Genomic DNA, 16,272 nt, shown 5'->3' with positions numbered 1-16,272 from the left:
TTGTTGTTCATATTCCTACTGCAAATCCATTTACTGGTTTCTTGTTAACTATAAACGTAACTGTTAATGCTACCGTCAGCGATGTTTAAAACTTCGAAACGAATCATTATACTTTATAGCATAGAATATAGATGAGCAAAGATTTTAACTATTAAGTCAATTGACAATTGACATAATAATAGTTAAATAATAGTTTATTATAATAGTATGATAATAATTCAACTGACAGTTCACTAATAGTTTAAGATAATAGTTAGATAACAGTTCAATTGACAGTTTATCAATTGCCTTGTTCTCTGTTCAGTTTGGCAAGAACAAGCGTTGTGGCTAATGAATATTTCAACTCAGGCCGTAAGCTGCCAAGACATTGAATTCAGACGTGAATCATGATTTCGGATGATACCAAAGATATTTTCTAGAAAATTTAAGAATTTGAGGAAGAAGATCCTGGACTTCTTGCACTCCCAAGCAATCTACTCTCTTGGAACGGAGAGTCTCGACGGCCTTCAGTCTGCCAGTTGAGAACAACGAGAAATTGCAAGCGAGGTGAGATAAAATTATTAATTAAATGCAATGATTAACTAATTGCAATGAGAGGTGCAATGATTAATTAATTACAATATTTACTAATAGTTGCAAATTATTACAACATACACCAGCTGTTGCAAGTAACTACCCTGACAGGCATCCCCATGGCTGCAGCAAGCAGCTAGTGCAGAAAATCCTGTAGTCAGTATAGTTGCTGCGGCAGCAAGCGACTGCTGCAGCAAACAACACGTTCGCCGATTAAGAGCTACAGTGACAAGTGTTACTGCAACAAGCAGACTTTGTTGCAAATAATCCATGCATTTATTAAGATTTATTAATTCATTCATATATTTTCTAATTATTTCAATTATTTCTGAATAACAATACCTGCTTCTTACGCTCCCCGCAGCTACAACAGCAGGTGCAGCAAATATTGCCTGCAGCAGCAACGGTTGTTGCATTTCGCCTTCACTGCTAAGTCGCGTAATTGAGTTAAGGAGACTAGACTTCCTGCCTCAGCCTCACTCGGCTGCTGCACGCTGCCTCACTCTCTGCTGCTGCACGCTGCCTCACTCTGCTGCTGCATGCTGCCTCACTCTCTGCTGCTGCACGCTGCCTCACTCTCTGCCGCTGCACGCTGCCTCACTCTCTGCTGCTGCTGCACGCTGCCTCACTCTGCTGCTGCACGCTGCCTCACTCTGCTGCTGCTGCACGCTGCCTCACTCAACTAGAGTGTAAACTCAAATAAATCAAGCAAGTAAATAATGCATCATACAATATAAAAAATTTCAAGCAATCATCATACATTTAAATTATAAAGCTAATCAGTATATGATAAAATTAGGCAAACAATCATTTGACAAAATCAAGGTAATCATCAAATGTTAAAGTTAAGGCAGCTATCATATGTTAAAATTATGCCAAAGATCATATGTTAAAATTAAGCCAAAGATCATATGTTAAAATTAAGCCAATCATCGTACGTTGGTCATCCGTTCGGTTGTCATGGCAACGCAAGCAATTACGCGAGTTTTTGCAGTTTCCACAAAATAAATAAGAACATACAGAAGGAGAGACGTCACCGGTTGCTTAGCAACGCGACTGCATTCAAATATTATGGAGATCTGCGCAGGGTGATGCATATATATGGAGTGGTGTGTGTGGTGGAGTGGTGTGTGTGGTGGAGTGGTGTGTGTGGTGGAGTGGTGTGTGTGGTGGAGGGTTGTGTGTGGTGGAGTGGTGTGTGTGGTGGAGTGGTGTGTGTGGTGGAGTGTTGTTTGTGGTGGAGTGATGTGTGTGATGGAGTGGTGTGTGTGATGGAGTGGTCTGTGTGATGGAGTGGTCTGTGTGATGGAGTGGTCTGTGTGGTGGAGTGATGTATGTGGTGGAGTGATGAATGTGGTGGAGTGATGAATGTGGTGGAGTGATGAATGTGGTGGTGTTATGTATGTGGTAGAGTGATATGTAAACAGTATATATCGTAACACGTTATTCCTGAACTCATGTCACAATATTTACAAGGGTATTCCTCTTGAAATTTATTTTCTTATCTGAACGCAGCGCAGAAAACAACAATTTTGTGATGGGATCTACTTTAATTTGTCCATGTAAATATCGATATGCAAGTCGGGTTCTGTTATTTTTATTGCGATTCTGTAAGCCATACCATGCGTTTTCTACTGTTTTGAATGTGATTACAGTTCCTCAATCAACTTTTATTGTTTTCAAGCTGGTATGAATTCTCGTGTTTTTTTTTGTGTTTCTGTAAGTCATGTACTGTTGATTATAATGAGATTTTAATTGGTTATTCATTGGAACATTTAACTGCATGAACCAAACTGTGTGGCCAGAATGTAAGCAATTTTCTTAGAATGATTCGACACTCCAGTCCTCCTCGGTCATGTGAAAAAAGAACACACAAAGCAATCGTTCCAATCCTGTGTTCATTCAATGTATATCCCTGTGAAAATTTACAGACGCGACAGCTTCTGATTTGGATTACCAGAAGCTGGGGTGACTCTAAATTTTGTTAATTAGAATGGGCATTGGTCGTGAGCTGCAAGCTGCAGTCAGATGTCTTCGCGATAGATTTGTTCTCTTCATGGCAAAATTTGGCAGTTATTGCAGGTTGAATAGGAATAGAATTACTTGCGGAAACATCCAAGGCACGAACAAGCACGAGTCACATTCTAACATAGCACAGCTTGAAGCTCAGCACCGCTGTGTTAGTCCAAGTCGCACCTAAGAAAAGATATCCTCGATGCAGAAATTACAATGGAAGGATTCCAACATTACCGCGCGGACCGGAAAGAAGGGAGAAAGAAGGGTGGAGTAATTGTCTACCTTAGGAACTCCCTTGCAAGAAGCACTGTAGAATTGAGATCGAAATCTGGAAACTCTGACGGCTTTGTTGAATACGTGCTACTTCACATAAAAAAATATGACCTGTGCGTAGCCATAGTCCATAGACCGCCTGCTTGTCCGCCGGAAAATTTCAAAAAAACCCTTAAGGAAATAGAGACCAGGGTGGCTGAACTGGGTGACCCAGCCCCCAGCCTGATAATTGGTGGGGACTTCAATCTCCCACGAATCCGTTGGACAAGCCCTGGCGGCTTAAAGGTCGATGACCGCGACACAAGTCAAGAAGCCCAACTTGTGAAGTTTGCTGCGGAACACTTGCTCAGTCAGCAGGTACGGTCGCCGACAAGAGAACACAATATTCTCGATCTTTTCTTTACTAATAATGAAAGAATGGTGGTTGACGTCCGGGTTGAAGATACCTCACTNGCGTACCTTCACGTACAGGATCAGCGGCATGAGGGAGCTGAACCTGAACTACTGGGGAAGGCTGAAACACCTGGAACTGTACTCACTGGAGAGAAGAAGGGAAAGGTATATCATACTGTACACTTGGAAGATGATAAACGGACTGGATCCCAACTTTGAGAGTGAGGCCTCCAAAATAATGACATATTACAACGAAAGAAGGGGGAGACTGTGCAGGATTCCCCCATTTAATAACCGAGCCGCGGCCAGAGTACAGACTCTTCGTGAGGGATCACTGTCCGTGGTAGGACCGAGGCTCTTTAATGCCTTGCCAAAAGCGCTGAGAGGAGGGGAGTTTACCCTTTCAACATTCAAGAGACGACTGGACAAGTGGTTGAGAAAGATCCCGGATTGTCCAGTAATAGGAAACTACCATCAGCAAGTGACAAGCAACAGCATCTTGCATCAGCTGGCCCAAAGGAGGGCAAATAGACGGAACACGTCCAACGTTACATCCGACGACGACTCGGAGACGGAGGACGACGAAGGCGGCGCATCAGCGTGACCGTGGACTACGACGTCCTAAACTCATCATAAGGTCATAAGGTAAGGTAAGCTCATGACCCGTGCAAAAGCAGCTTTTACTGGGCTCTTAAATTGCAATTACCCTGGCTAAATTTGCCTGTAAATTAGTTACACATAAGAAAGAATGAGTAAGTTATTAGATATTTCATCAAGATTTTTATTACTCGAACATAACTGCGTAGAACGGAGAGCAGTTTGGCTACGAACACAAGCAACTCCAGTGTCCGCAGCCGGCATGCTAACCCCAGAGCGTAGAAAACAGTTGCGTTCTGCAGTGTGGCTGGACGCTCGTTGTCATTGCCATGTATTTTACCAGCCTCTCTATTATCAATAATAATAATGATTTAGTTTAGGGAGGAGATTGAAAAATTTCCGTATATTTTTAATGCGGAAAGGTTAGGAAGGAAATTAAGAATATCCTCCTCTGGACTAAAACAAATGACAGCCGCAGGATGAGCATGCGACGGCAGCTGACGTGGCAGGCGCGGCAAGGGTCGACGCGCCTGCGCCAAAGCGGCCGTCAGGCGGCGGTGACCTGCTGGGCGGACCTCCTCACACCCCGTCTCGTTCCCATCAAGGTCGCCTTCTTCCTTATTATGGGCGGTAAGGTAATATTATTGTACTTATATCGTACAATGTACTTCTATGCATAATACGTGTGTGACACGAACTACCCAGGTTGGACTTTGTCGGTAAGAGCGGAATATTGAGGCGGCCTTCTAGCGTGGCCTGGGACTGTTACGTCCGAAACGACACCAAGGTCAAGGAATGAAGTTGTTAGCTGTAGTGTTGGTCCGGTGGTCGGCTTGATAGCAAAAATAGCTTATGGAAGTGGCGATTTTTTCAGAAGCCATAAACGATTTAGAAACTAGAGTTTTCTCAACATCTTTCTTTTCTGTTATGTGAATACAAAGAATCCAATAATTTTGAGCATATTTTATTTTAGTTAGTAGTTAAATCCGTAAACTTTCTCGCATGAAAGACCAGAAATAATTTGAAAGACTTAATTGTCAACATTAAACTGTAACCCGCTGAGGTTAATTAAATTCTTTTTGCTCCTTATATTTGTATTTTACCAGAGGCCATTCGTTGTTTACGAATATATTATTCGTACGGCAGCGACGCAATGCCTAGGTCCATACTCGACGCTGTTCGCGCGGGCACTGGGCCTGACGCTCAAGGAGACCGCCATCGTCTTCTCGGTGGCCCCCATCGTCCCCCTCCTCGCCCCAACCCTCGCGGGGGTCATAGCTGACAAAATAGGCAACTTCAAGGTGATTATTAACTTATTACTTACCATTACCCAGTCAGTAATAGGAATTTGAGGACTTAATGATCACTTTTTCGTTTATTTCAGTAATTATTCACAAACTTTATATGAAAACTAATAAATATTTTCATTAAATATTTGGCAAGATTTGGACAATTGTTCCAGGTGGTGTTAGTGGTGAGTGTGATGGTGAGCGGGCTGCTGCCGCTACTATACATGGCCATCCCACCCGCCCGCCTCCCCACCCCTGATGTGCCCACCCTCCCCCTCACCCTCACCTGCCAGGAGGGGGACTTCCACCTCAGCCTCCCCACCGGAAGGTGGGTTGTGTGCGTCCCCCACCAGGTGGGTTGTGTACGTCCCCCACCAGGTGGGTTGTGTACGTCCCCCATCAGGTGGGTTGTGTACGTCCCCCACCGGAAGGTGGGTTGTGTACGTCCCCCATCAGGTGGGTTGCGTACGTCCCCCACCGGAAGGTGGGTTGTGTACGTCCCCCACCAGGTGGGTTGTGTACGTCCCCCACCAGGTGGGTTGTGTACGCCCCCCACCAGGTGGGTTGTGTACGTCCCCCACCAAGTGGGCTTTGTACGTCTCCCACCAGGTGGGTTGTGTACGTTCCATCTTTGCTGCTTTGTAGGTTTGGTCGTTGGTTAAAAAAATCAATATGATTTTTCAACAGCAAAGTTGGTATTAAAATGTTCAGTTAGAATGGATTTGGCGAATGCTAGCTTATAGGAGTCGGAAGGATCATCAGCTAAAGTCAAACGTCTCTTGCTGTGTACCCTAATGAGGTGGAGAAAAGACGTAAATCTATGTCTATCTATCTATCTGAACGTATATAGGATATATAAATATTCAAGATACGATTTCAACGTAGCTAGCATTTATTTATTCATTTCATAGCTGTCGATTATCCACAACAAAGTCACGACTCTTTGCAGAACATAAAGCTCAAAACGCTTCACTATTTCATCAATCGACGTTCCAGGAAATAGAAATAAACTACACTAAACGATGAAACAAATACAGTAAGCAATAAACAATCTACAATAAACAATAACAAAAAATTCTGCGCAGAGCGTCATGCGCGTCGTTCGTGACGAACGGCAGCGTAGCGCGGCTGTCGGCCGCAGACTGCGGCTACGCCTGCTCGCCGGCGGTGGTGCGCTACCCGCAGAGCCTCGAGGCGCAGTTCAGCCACATCAGCGCCTCGGCGGCCCCTGACGGCGTCTCGCCGCTCGGCGAGGAGCTTTCCTGCGTCACGGGACGTCACTTCGACGACCCGCAGAAATGCTACATCGTCAGGCACAACGAGAGCGCAATGCCCCTCGACCAAGCCAGCCTCTCGAGCTTCGTGCTATACGAGGTTCGGCTACATTATATTTTCAGAGCTCATATATTATGCTCCACCTGAGGATCGTGTTACGTGACTAAGATCATAGAGGATAAGTAAGACACATCTGTCTGATACCATCTCTTTTATACGGGGTGGTTATACAGGAGTACGATACAGAGGTATAAGCTACGGCGTCGACCGGAAGGTCGGAGAACTATACAGATACGCTACATCGCGGAGCGCTTATCAACTACTGTGGGGGGCCTTGCTTAAGGTTGCTAGACCTTATATAGCATTCGCTTCCGCCCACAACTAAGGTCTTGATCACGTGATCTGTCACATGTCTTCGTGACACATATGCTGTATGGCAAGGTCTCAGTGACACCGTGGACTCAATACCTAACTAGGTCTGCTCATCAACACATGAGGACTTGTTTCCACACCCTACTCTCGGACAATATGGACTTATATTAGTCAGTCATATCAGCACCTACATATGCGTTTATCGTGAGAATTGATTTCAAATTCTCGATCTTTCTCCCCTTCGGATTGCAACTCTTTTCAACGGCATAAGCTGAACAAAACCTACGTTAGCGTTTGTTCTTTTGACTAAGAGATATACGCTTTGAGGATCGTCTGACCTTGAATGTTGTGCCTTTAAATCTTTCTGTGACCACCGTTACTGTTCTGAAGCCGATCAGCCATCTTGGCTTGATCAGCTATCTTGGTTTGAATCTGAAAGTGGGGTGGGCGTACGTCACCAGGCTCCGTTTTGATCTGATCCATCGGAACCACAGGCTCCGTTTGGATTTTTTCTTGCTGATCACGTAGCTTGTTTGACGCAAGCTACGTCGATGTAAGCTTGTTTTCGACCGAGGTCTATATTGTGGTTTTCGTTTTGGCGTTCGCTATGTTCAGCTTCGAGCTGCCTGTAGACGAGCTGACTGTGCCTTATATAAGAGTGTGGGCACCCGTTACTGTTCCGGTGACCGATCGGTCATCTTATTCGGCCGTCTTGGATTGATCGGCCATCTTGGTTTGAATCTGAAGGTGGCTCGATCGGGCGAGTCGCCAGGCTCTGTCTTCGTCCCGTTATTTTCTTGCTACTCACGCAGCTTGCTTGAAGGAAACTACGTCAACATAAGTGTGTTTTTTTGACTGGGTGGACTATATTATGAGTATTCATTTTTGCGTTCGCTATATTCGGCTTCGAGCTGACTGTGGAGGTGTGTCACTGTTTTATGACTCCAGCTGAATCTTGCTGCTTTTCATGGCGCGGCTAGCTTACTCGGCGACTGCTCGGCCTGCGGTCAGCTGCTGCAGCCCTTATCCACCCGTCTCTGAGAGAGGAGTTTTACTTATCGAGCAGTTCCCCACGCCTTGCATGTCTTTTCTTGGATGCCGTGCTGGCCGAAATAGGCGTCCTGCTGCCACGAATCGAGCACTGCGCGACAGCGGTGTGTTCGTCATCACTGGCAATAGGCCGTGGCTACGGCGGCCATTATTGGCGCTGAACTCTACGTCTACGAATGCTGCTGCTGGAGTGCTAAGCATCGGCATGTGTCCACCCGTAGGCCCTTAAACCTGCTTAGCGTTCGTACTGAACGCAATTATGTGCAGCCGTGTCGCCGGTTATTGTTCAACATCCGTTCACTAAATAAAAAGGTTGACAAGTTTCTTCAAGTCTGTCGCTCGCGCTCACAAGATGTCTTCCTGACCGAGACCTGGCTTCGCGGGTCTGACGGACTCCAGGTAGTCGGGAGCATGCGGCCCTGCGTGCAACCAGACACCTTGGCAATGAATTACGGTGGAGCAGCTACCGTCGCCAGCAGGGACGTGCACCTCACCATTCCTGACATCGGCGCCCGACCCACCTGACCTTTGAGCTGCTATGTCCTAGGGTCACCTGCACCTCGTTGACGGGCGTTGCAGTCACCATCTACCGTCCTGCTGTGACGCGCGTTTTCTTCTTCGAATTGAGCGATTTCTTCGCCAGACATGTAACTTTCTCCGATCATGCATGTCTTTATCACCGGCGATTTAAATAAATGTTCGACTGGATCGCGTCAACGACCCATCGGCTCGCCAGCTGAACGACCTTTCCATCTTTGGCATGGTTGGTCAAGTGACCTTTCCAACGCACGACATTAGCGGACTGCTGAACGCTATCATCACGCGTGCTGACCTTCTAATAATCAAATTCAACCAGTCAACATCATCGAGATCGCAATATCGGACCATCGACTATTTCAGTGGACGGTGCCATGTGTGCACCCGATGCCTGCGTACCAAACCGTTACCAGCACAGCGACCCTCGAGTGCTGTTCGCTGGAAAACTTATGGAATGAAGTCATATAGATGATGCGAGTGACGTTAGCATGGAGGAATCCCATGCGGTTTTTTGAAAACTAAATTTCTGCTGTGTGAGCGCTGTCAGCCGATGCTCCGTCGGCAACATTTGAACCGTGACCGTTTGACTGCGTGCTCCAAGAATTCACTAGCGTCACAACTGACGATGTCATGCATCGCTGCAGTGCGCGTGCTGCCCAACAAGCAGGTTACCAGCTATCCGCTGCCGACATCGTTAATTAAGGGGAACGGCGTAACTCTAGCACTTTTTCTGGTTGAACATTTTCAACCGCTGCCTCACTGACGGTGTTGTTTCAGAGAATTTCCAATCAGCTTACATTACGCCTCAACCGAAAAAATCCGACCATGACGCTTCTGATCTCAAGTCATATCGGCCCATCCAACTTTTCAATTTTGTCGAAACTCCTGAAGCGCGTTGTGGCCCGACAGTTGAATAACCATCATCAGGAGTCCGGTCTCATGCCCCGCCTCCAGTCTGCATACCGTCATCTCCACTTAACGGAAACCACTGTGCTGAAGGTGCCTTCAGATATTCTGCGAGCAGTAGGACGCGGCGGCATTGCGCCACTGGCTTTACTCGACATAGGCCGCGTTTGATACGGTCGAGAAGGCCACTTTGTTGCGTTGACATGACGTATCATTTGGCACAGAGCTGCAGTAGTTCGAGTCCTATCTCAGCGATAGATTTCAATGCGCTCGACGCGGGCACTCTTCTCCTCCGCCATCGTTGGTCACTTGCGCCGTACCACAATGATCAGTCCTCGGCCCGATCCTCTTCCTGTTATATATTGTAGACGTGTTGCACATAATTGATTCACATAGTTTGAAACAGCATATCTTCGCTGACGACACCCAAATTTATGGTTACTGTGTGCCGGCTGACGCTGCAGCGTTGCAGGACCGGATGTCTGTCAGCATGGACGCCGTCTCAGACTGAATGCGTTCCAACCGGCTTCAGCTCCATGCATAAAAAATCGACTTTATTTGATTTGCAACAGCTCGGCGCCAATATCAGCGTCCGGCCAACCCTGTTCGCGTGGGCAGCGAGTTTGTCAGACCTGCATCTTTGGTTCGCAACCTGGGCATTCTTTTGGACTCGTAAATTTCTATGAACAATCAAATTGCCAAAGTTATCACCGCATGTTTAGGCGCTCTGCGACGAATACGTAGCGTCAGCCGCTGTCTCTCGAGGCCCTCGTGGTGGCGCTCATTCAGACAAGATTGGACTATGGTAATGCCGCACTCCATAGATTTCTGACCACGAAATTTAACAAACTGCAATTCGAAATTAACGCTGCTGCGCGACTCGTGTGCAATAAGCATAAATTCTACCACATGTCGCCGATATTGCGTAATCTTTACTGGCTTCGCATGCAACAGCGCACGCAGTTCAAGGACGCTGTTCTGACGTTCCGATGCCTTCACGGTCTGACGCCTCCTCATCTCTCGGAATGTCTGCAGTACGTCTCGGATCTGCCTTCTAAAAGACGACACGTCTACATATATACTGTTGGCGACAGAGCGTTCCCGGTCGACACCGCCAGAACCTGGAACAGTCTGCTACTCTGCTGGCTTCCGTAACATCGGCTTCTTCGTTGCAGGCGTGCAGGCGTTTTGTCGACGCCTAACAACGGAACTATTTAGTAAAGCCTATGAAGGCTAGTCTTTTTCATCCGTTCTCATCCTCTCTCTTGTCTATGAATTTTCGTTTGCAATTAAACTTGAGTGCAATGTGCCCACGAAGTTCGTTTGAACCAGACGCCACGAGAACGGCTTCGTAGAATAATAATAATACTATTGCCAATAATAATATACAAAACAGGAGCCACATTCATCCAACTACAACAGTCAGTTATCGTCACACATGTTATTATTTTGCTATATTTCCCCATTGCTATTTTCTCTATCTCTTTAGGCGAGTGTTAACTTCATGACTCTGGACGGCGGTGGTACAGTTAACCTAGACGGCCGCTATCAGATGACGCCCGACGAACAACACATCTTCGACTGCAGCAACGGTTTGCTGGCAAAATCCCTGAACGTCTCAACAATAACATTGGCAGGGACGAAGGCTGCAGTTAGTCCGGACCAATCGTACGTGACGTGCAATTTCGAGTGTGACGTCACGCTGCCCATGGATGAAGTTTGCGCAAGTGTCCCCCCTCCCGAAGATGAGAGCGACCCCGTGTTGACCATGTGGCTCTTCACCGGGCTGAAGGTGTCATCGGGTTTCACTATAGGCCTCACCTACACCTTGTTTGAGGTGGGTGAAGCAAGACCTCCTCGTGGGTTTCAGCATAGGCCTGACCCATTCAATGGTTAAGTTAAGTAGAACATCCATTTCAACGCTTTCCTGACAATCAATTTGCATTCCTCTGCTTACCTCGATATATCGAATGTGGAATTTACCACTCTTACCACTCTTTTACCACCACTACCAATTATTTCATCACAAAAAATCACCAAAATCCTAGTCTAAGTTGATTCATTTATTTTTACGAGATCCAAATTGTCAGTGTTCGCAGAAAGCAGTATGCAGAATAGGTCACCATAATATTATTTAACGTGTCAATTATTTAATTGTTACATTATACCTTAGTCACGAGGCAATTTTATTCTATAAAAACATGCTGCCTTAATATGCTGGTAGCTAGGGTGAATATGCGACAGGTGATTAATGTGATGATGCGGCCCATTGCTAATGTGATGGAGCAACATATGGCCAATGTGATGATGCAGCAGGTGGCTAATGTGATGATGCAGCATATGGCTAATGTGATGGTGCGGCATATGGCTAATGTGATGATGCAGCAGGTGGCTAATGTGATGATGCAGCGTATGGCTAATGTGATGATGCGGCCCATTGCTAATGTGATGGTGCAGCATATGGCTAATGTGATGGTGCGGCACATGGCTAATGTGATGGTGCGGCAGGTGGCGACAGTGGCCGTGCTGCAGCATCACGGTCACGACTACGGCCTGCAGAGGCTGCACGGCTCCCTGGGCGGCATGATCTGCGCCCCCCTCGCAGGGGTGCTTATAGACCTATTTGGGGACGGCAGCGCCCCATATCACTACTAGTGAGTGCAGAGCCCTTACCCGCACTATTACATCTGGACCACTTACCCTCACAATTACCCCTGGATCACTTACCCTCACTATTACCACTTACCCTCACTATTACCCCTGGATCACTTACCCTCACTATTTGGAAAGCGTTTTGAACGCAGCAGTTCTGGACTGCCGCACTAGTATTCCATCCGTGGTAGGCACTCTCTGCGCACCTGCCTCTCCACTTCCATTATAATCTCACTTTATTATAGACTCATACCCTTACTCAGATTACCCTTGTCTAACATACTATCTCAAGCATCCAGTTTTTAGGAGGAACTGCCTTCAAATAATATCAATGACTCTTAATAATAATTATATTTTGAATGACCCAGCGCAACGTTCGGGGCATACACGGTGCTGAAGCTGCTGTGCGCCGCGGTTTTGTGCGCGGTAGACCTGCGCTTCAAGCCGCCGTCCCGCAGCCTCCTGCACAACGTCGTCAGGCTGCTGCTCACCCCACACGTCGCCCTGCTCACCATCGCCGTCTTTGTGTCAGGTCACCATCATCGTCGGGTATATTCCTTGCATTTAAATACGAGCATATCCCTCGTATTGAAGTACGAGTATATATCCCTTGTATGTTGAAGTACGAGTGAATTACGTGTTGTACAATTAGGTGTCAGTGAATCTATGTAGTAATACCTTCTAGTCCTCTGTAGGCTAAACTAACCGATCTGCAACGCTCACCGTTGAGATGAATAAAGTTTTTATTTGAACTTTTTATAACTAAAGCTCCAGACCTCACATGTAGAATAGAATTGAATAGCAGTGCCAGCAATGAAGATTATGCTATCAGGCCAGCAGCCGATTCTGAACATAGCGGAATTTCCACATCTTGCTTCGAATATCGAAAACGTAACTCACAGCTTAAATATTGTTTTGCTCAACTCCCAGACCATCTCACCAATTATCACCAGAACATTCACATAAAGCTGGGGTCGAAATCATAACTCATTGCTCCAATTTTGTTGCTCTGAACTGTAATCACTTGTCCACCCTGCGTGCATCGAGAATTTCTTGCACCGAACGATTCTTAAAACATCTTTAATGTTGCACCTCCTAACATTCAATAACTCTTACCACTTTTAACATTCGGCAAATGCTAGCCCTTCTAAAATGCAGTAACTGTTATCACATAACATACAGCAAACAGAAACTGTTAATACATACCTGTAACATTCAGAAAATATTACCGCTTTTAAAGTTTTGCAACCTGTTACTCAATGACTGAGGATTTTAGGACTCAATGAAGTCCTGACAATTCCGTCGTAATTTTTAAAAACATTGGTTGAGTGTATTTTTTTATATTATGGCATTGTAGTATTGTTTTTAAATATTCACAATTATGTAACTTTGAGTGTTTTGAATTTTATTGTAACTTGAGCTTTCGAATTTTATTCCGAACTTCAGGAGTTTGCTACGGGTTCATCGAGCACTTCCAGCCGTGGCTGCTGCGGGACCTCAACGCCACGAATTGGTTCATCGGCATGACCACAACCGTGGCCTCCGTGGCCGCGCTGCCATTTCTGGCCATCTCGGGCGCCGTGTGCGCCAAATTTGGCCATGTTCAGGCCATCGCGTTTGGCCTCGTGTGCTATTCTGTTCGCTGCATCGGTGAGGATGTATAACATTGAATGTCATGTGTGGGGCTAATAGGCTCTGTATATTGTGCAAGCTGCTTTCACAATACGGAAAAAAGGCGCTCAGTCTGGGCACGAGCTCCAAGATGAAAGACTTCGTAGGCCATGAGAGTTAATTGTAAGAGAGTTTCATTAATACTTCTTGATATTGTATTTTCTTACTGAATTCTTTCATCAAATCCCCTCCTCCCCACCAGGATACTCCCTGCTGCTCCCTAATCCCCTCCTCCCCACCAGGATACTCCCTGCTGCTCCCTAATCCCCTCCTCCCCATCAGGATACTCCCTGCCGCCCCCTAATCCCCTCCTCCCCACCAGGATACTCCCTGCTGCCTCCTAATCCCCTCCTCCCCACCAGGATACTCCCTGCTGCCTCCTAATCCCCTCCTCCCCACCAGGATACTCCCTGCTGACCGACCCCTACTGGTGCCTGCCCCTGGAGGTGGCTGAGGGCGCCACGACGGGGCTGCTCATCGCGGCGAGTGTGTTGTACGCCGCCCACCTCGCGCCGCCCACCGCCCAGGCCACCCTGCAGGGCGTGCTGGCGACCGTGCACTACGGATTGGGTGAGTGGGGCGGTTGTGGGTTCACATATAGAGGCACTAGGCCGTAATTTTCATAATAGCAAGGTTTTTTTAAAGAAAATATTAAAATCAATCCTTAAAATTGGAAGATATTGCTGCCAAAGTGCGATGAACGTGCCACCAAAATGCGGCCAAAGCTCGGCCAGTGCTGCAATTAACTGTTTTTTTTTTTAAATAAAATATTCAAACCATTCCTTAAAATTAGACGATATTGCTGCCAAAGTGCGTCAAACGTGCGACCAAAGTGCGGCCAAAGCTCGGCCAGTGCCGCAATTAACTCCTGAATTCGAAAATGCAGATCAAATTTCCGCATGGCAGGCAAGAGCGCCGGCAGTTTCGCGGGCGGTTACCTCATGAGTGAGCTGGGCACCGCCATGGCCTTCCAGATCTTTGCAGGCGGAGCCCTCGCGGTCGCCCTCGCCTACTACCTCGTCTTCAAACTCTGTCTGCTCCCTCAGCAGCAAACCCTCGACTCCCTGCGCAGGGAGATCAACAACATGCCCATACGCACCGTGTCTATAAGGGAGCACCAGCGCAACTCCCAGCGATACGACGAGGTCCCAGAACTCGGTCCCGAAACTCAGGCCCTCAGGGACGGGGACGATGGAGGGGAAATTTCGGTGCGTGAAGCATCGCCAAAGAAATCCGGGGAACAAGAAGCTTATCGTTACAGTAGCTACCTTCCTTCGGGGGTTGATGAGACGCCTTTTCCCACTTGGAGTGATGATGAAGAGCCTCATCCCCCAAACCTGTACCCCAGTGTTGCCACCCTGAGGTCCTCAAGCACTCCCCAAAAACATGCCCCGCCGCCCCCCGACGTCGTGGACATCACCGCCGTAACCGAACTCCTGCCCGACTCCCGGCCAACTTAAATTTTTGAAGTTTATTTCACATGAACTTCTGTAAAGTAATTAAACTACGAGTATAATTATCGTATTACGTGCTATTATCTTTGCCTATTGAACGATGCAAATAACGCAATTTTTTATAACAGTAACACTGATACAGTTATTATTTTATTGCTGTTTTTTATTACAAATACAGATGTTGATGAGTAGTGAAACGCATCTCTATCAGCGCTTAAATTGTATGATATCTATCTATTGTAAATAATTATTCATAAATTCCTGTACTATCAAATACAAAAAATTTTAAAGCGCGAAAAAAGAGAACTACAAAAATTTGTCATCATTCATCAACTTGATTATTTTCCCAGCTTTTGTACTCTACTCAAAACTTTGAGATGATTGAATGATCATTATTATGTGTGATTCATGACATTAATGCTATTAAAATTATTTATACTTTGTTAGATATTATTTTAGTTACGCTACTGACGATGAAAAAGCTTATTAATTTAACGGAGCGAACAAGATCAATAATTATTATGTTATGCAGCGCACTGTACGCGGCCGAGCTACTGATCCACCTAATGTTTTGTTCGACCGAACATCGCAGATGAAAGCACACCTCCAAGAATTGTGAAGAAACTCTTAAGTTTTATTATATTAAGAAATGATAGCATGACATAGGCCAATAGCACTGCAACAACTATACTGGCTATTAACAGTGCTGGGAATACCAGTGCAAAACATCGGCCAATAGATCTGTAGGAATTATCAGCCAATATTGGTGCAAAACATCGGCCAATAGATCTGTAGGAATTATCAGCCAATATCAGTGCAAAACATCGGCTAATAGATCTGTAGGAATTATCAGCCAATATCAGTGCAAAACATCGGCCAATAGATCTGCAGGAATTATCAGCCAATATCAGTGCAAACATCGGCCAATAGATCTGTAGAAATTATCAGCCAATATTGGTGAAAAAAAAACTTCGGCCAATAGCTCTGCAGGAATTATAAGCCAATATCAGTGCAAAAAAAACTTCGGCCAATAGCTTTGCAGGATATCAAAGGACTCGATTGTGGATTTCAGTCCACGTCTTCACTTTGATTGAAGGATTTGCATCCTCCATACGTACTTTCCTCCTATTTTGGCAATTACTTCATTATTTTCACTGGTAAAATAAATTATTATTATAAACATTATTTTTACACTGGTAAAATAAAATCTATCT

General features: G+C 46.0%; 1 protein-coding gene across 2 annotated transcripts; it reads left to right on the top strand.

The window, feature by feature from the left end:
* Positions 1–264: 264 nt before the first annotated feature.
* LOC108668857 (major facilitator superfamily domain-containing protein 6) lies at positions 265–15,880 on the top strand. Of its 2 annotated transcripts, XM_047882801.1 has the most exons (12): positions 265–546; positions 1,604–1,605; positions 4,331–4,482; positions 4,999–5,153; positions 5,315–5,469; positions 6,227–6,515; positions 10,771–11,118; positions 11,790–11,935; positions 12,302–12,465; positions 13,380–13,583; positions 14,007–14,174; positions 14,511–15,880. In XM_047882801.1, exons 3-12 carry the CDS (start codon positions 4,332–4,334, stop codon positions 15,062–15,064), a joined length of 2,334 nt encoding a protein of 777 aa, XP_047738757.1. In that variant the 5' UTR covers positions 265–546; positions 1,604–1,605; position 4,331; the 3' UTR covers positions 15,065–15,880. The 2 variants fall into 2 exon arrangements, with proteins under 2 accessions (XP_047738757.1, XP_018011602.2); XM_018156113.2 differs by lacking the exon at positions 1,604–1,605 and having other exon boundaries at positions 4,325–4,482.
* The last annotated feature ends 392 nt before the right edge of the window (positions 15,881–16,272 follow it).

This window comes from Hyalella azteca, unplaced genomic scaffold (assembly GCF_000764305.2).
Source record: "Hyalella azteca isolate HAZT.00-mixed unplaced genomic scaffold, Hazt_2.0.2 contig11355, whole genome shotgun sequence".
Taxonomy (NCBI): Eukaryota; Metazoa; Arthropoda; class Malacostraca; order Amphipoda; family Hyalellidae; genus Hyalella; species Hyalella azteca.
The sequence above is the reverse complement of the archived record's forward strand: the minus strand, read 5'-3'. Positions and strand labels throughout refer to the sequence as shown.

Coding starts and splice junctions, on each gene's coding strand:
- LOC108668857 (XM_018156113.2), top strand. CDS start 4,332: ATGAGCATGCGACGGCAGCTGACGTGGCAGGCGCGGCAAGGGTCGACG. Junction 12,466..13,379: donor CATCGCCGTCTTTGTGTCAG/GTCACCATCATC, acceptor TCCGAACTTCAG/GAGTTTGCTACGGGTTCATC. Junction 13,584..14,006: donor CTATTCTGTTCGCTGCATCG/GTGAGGATGTAT, acceptor CCTCCCCACCAG/GATACTCCCTGCTGACCGAC.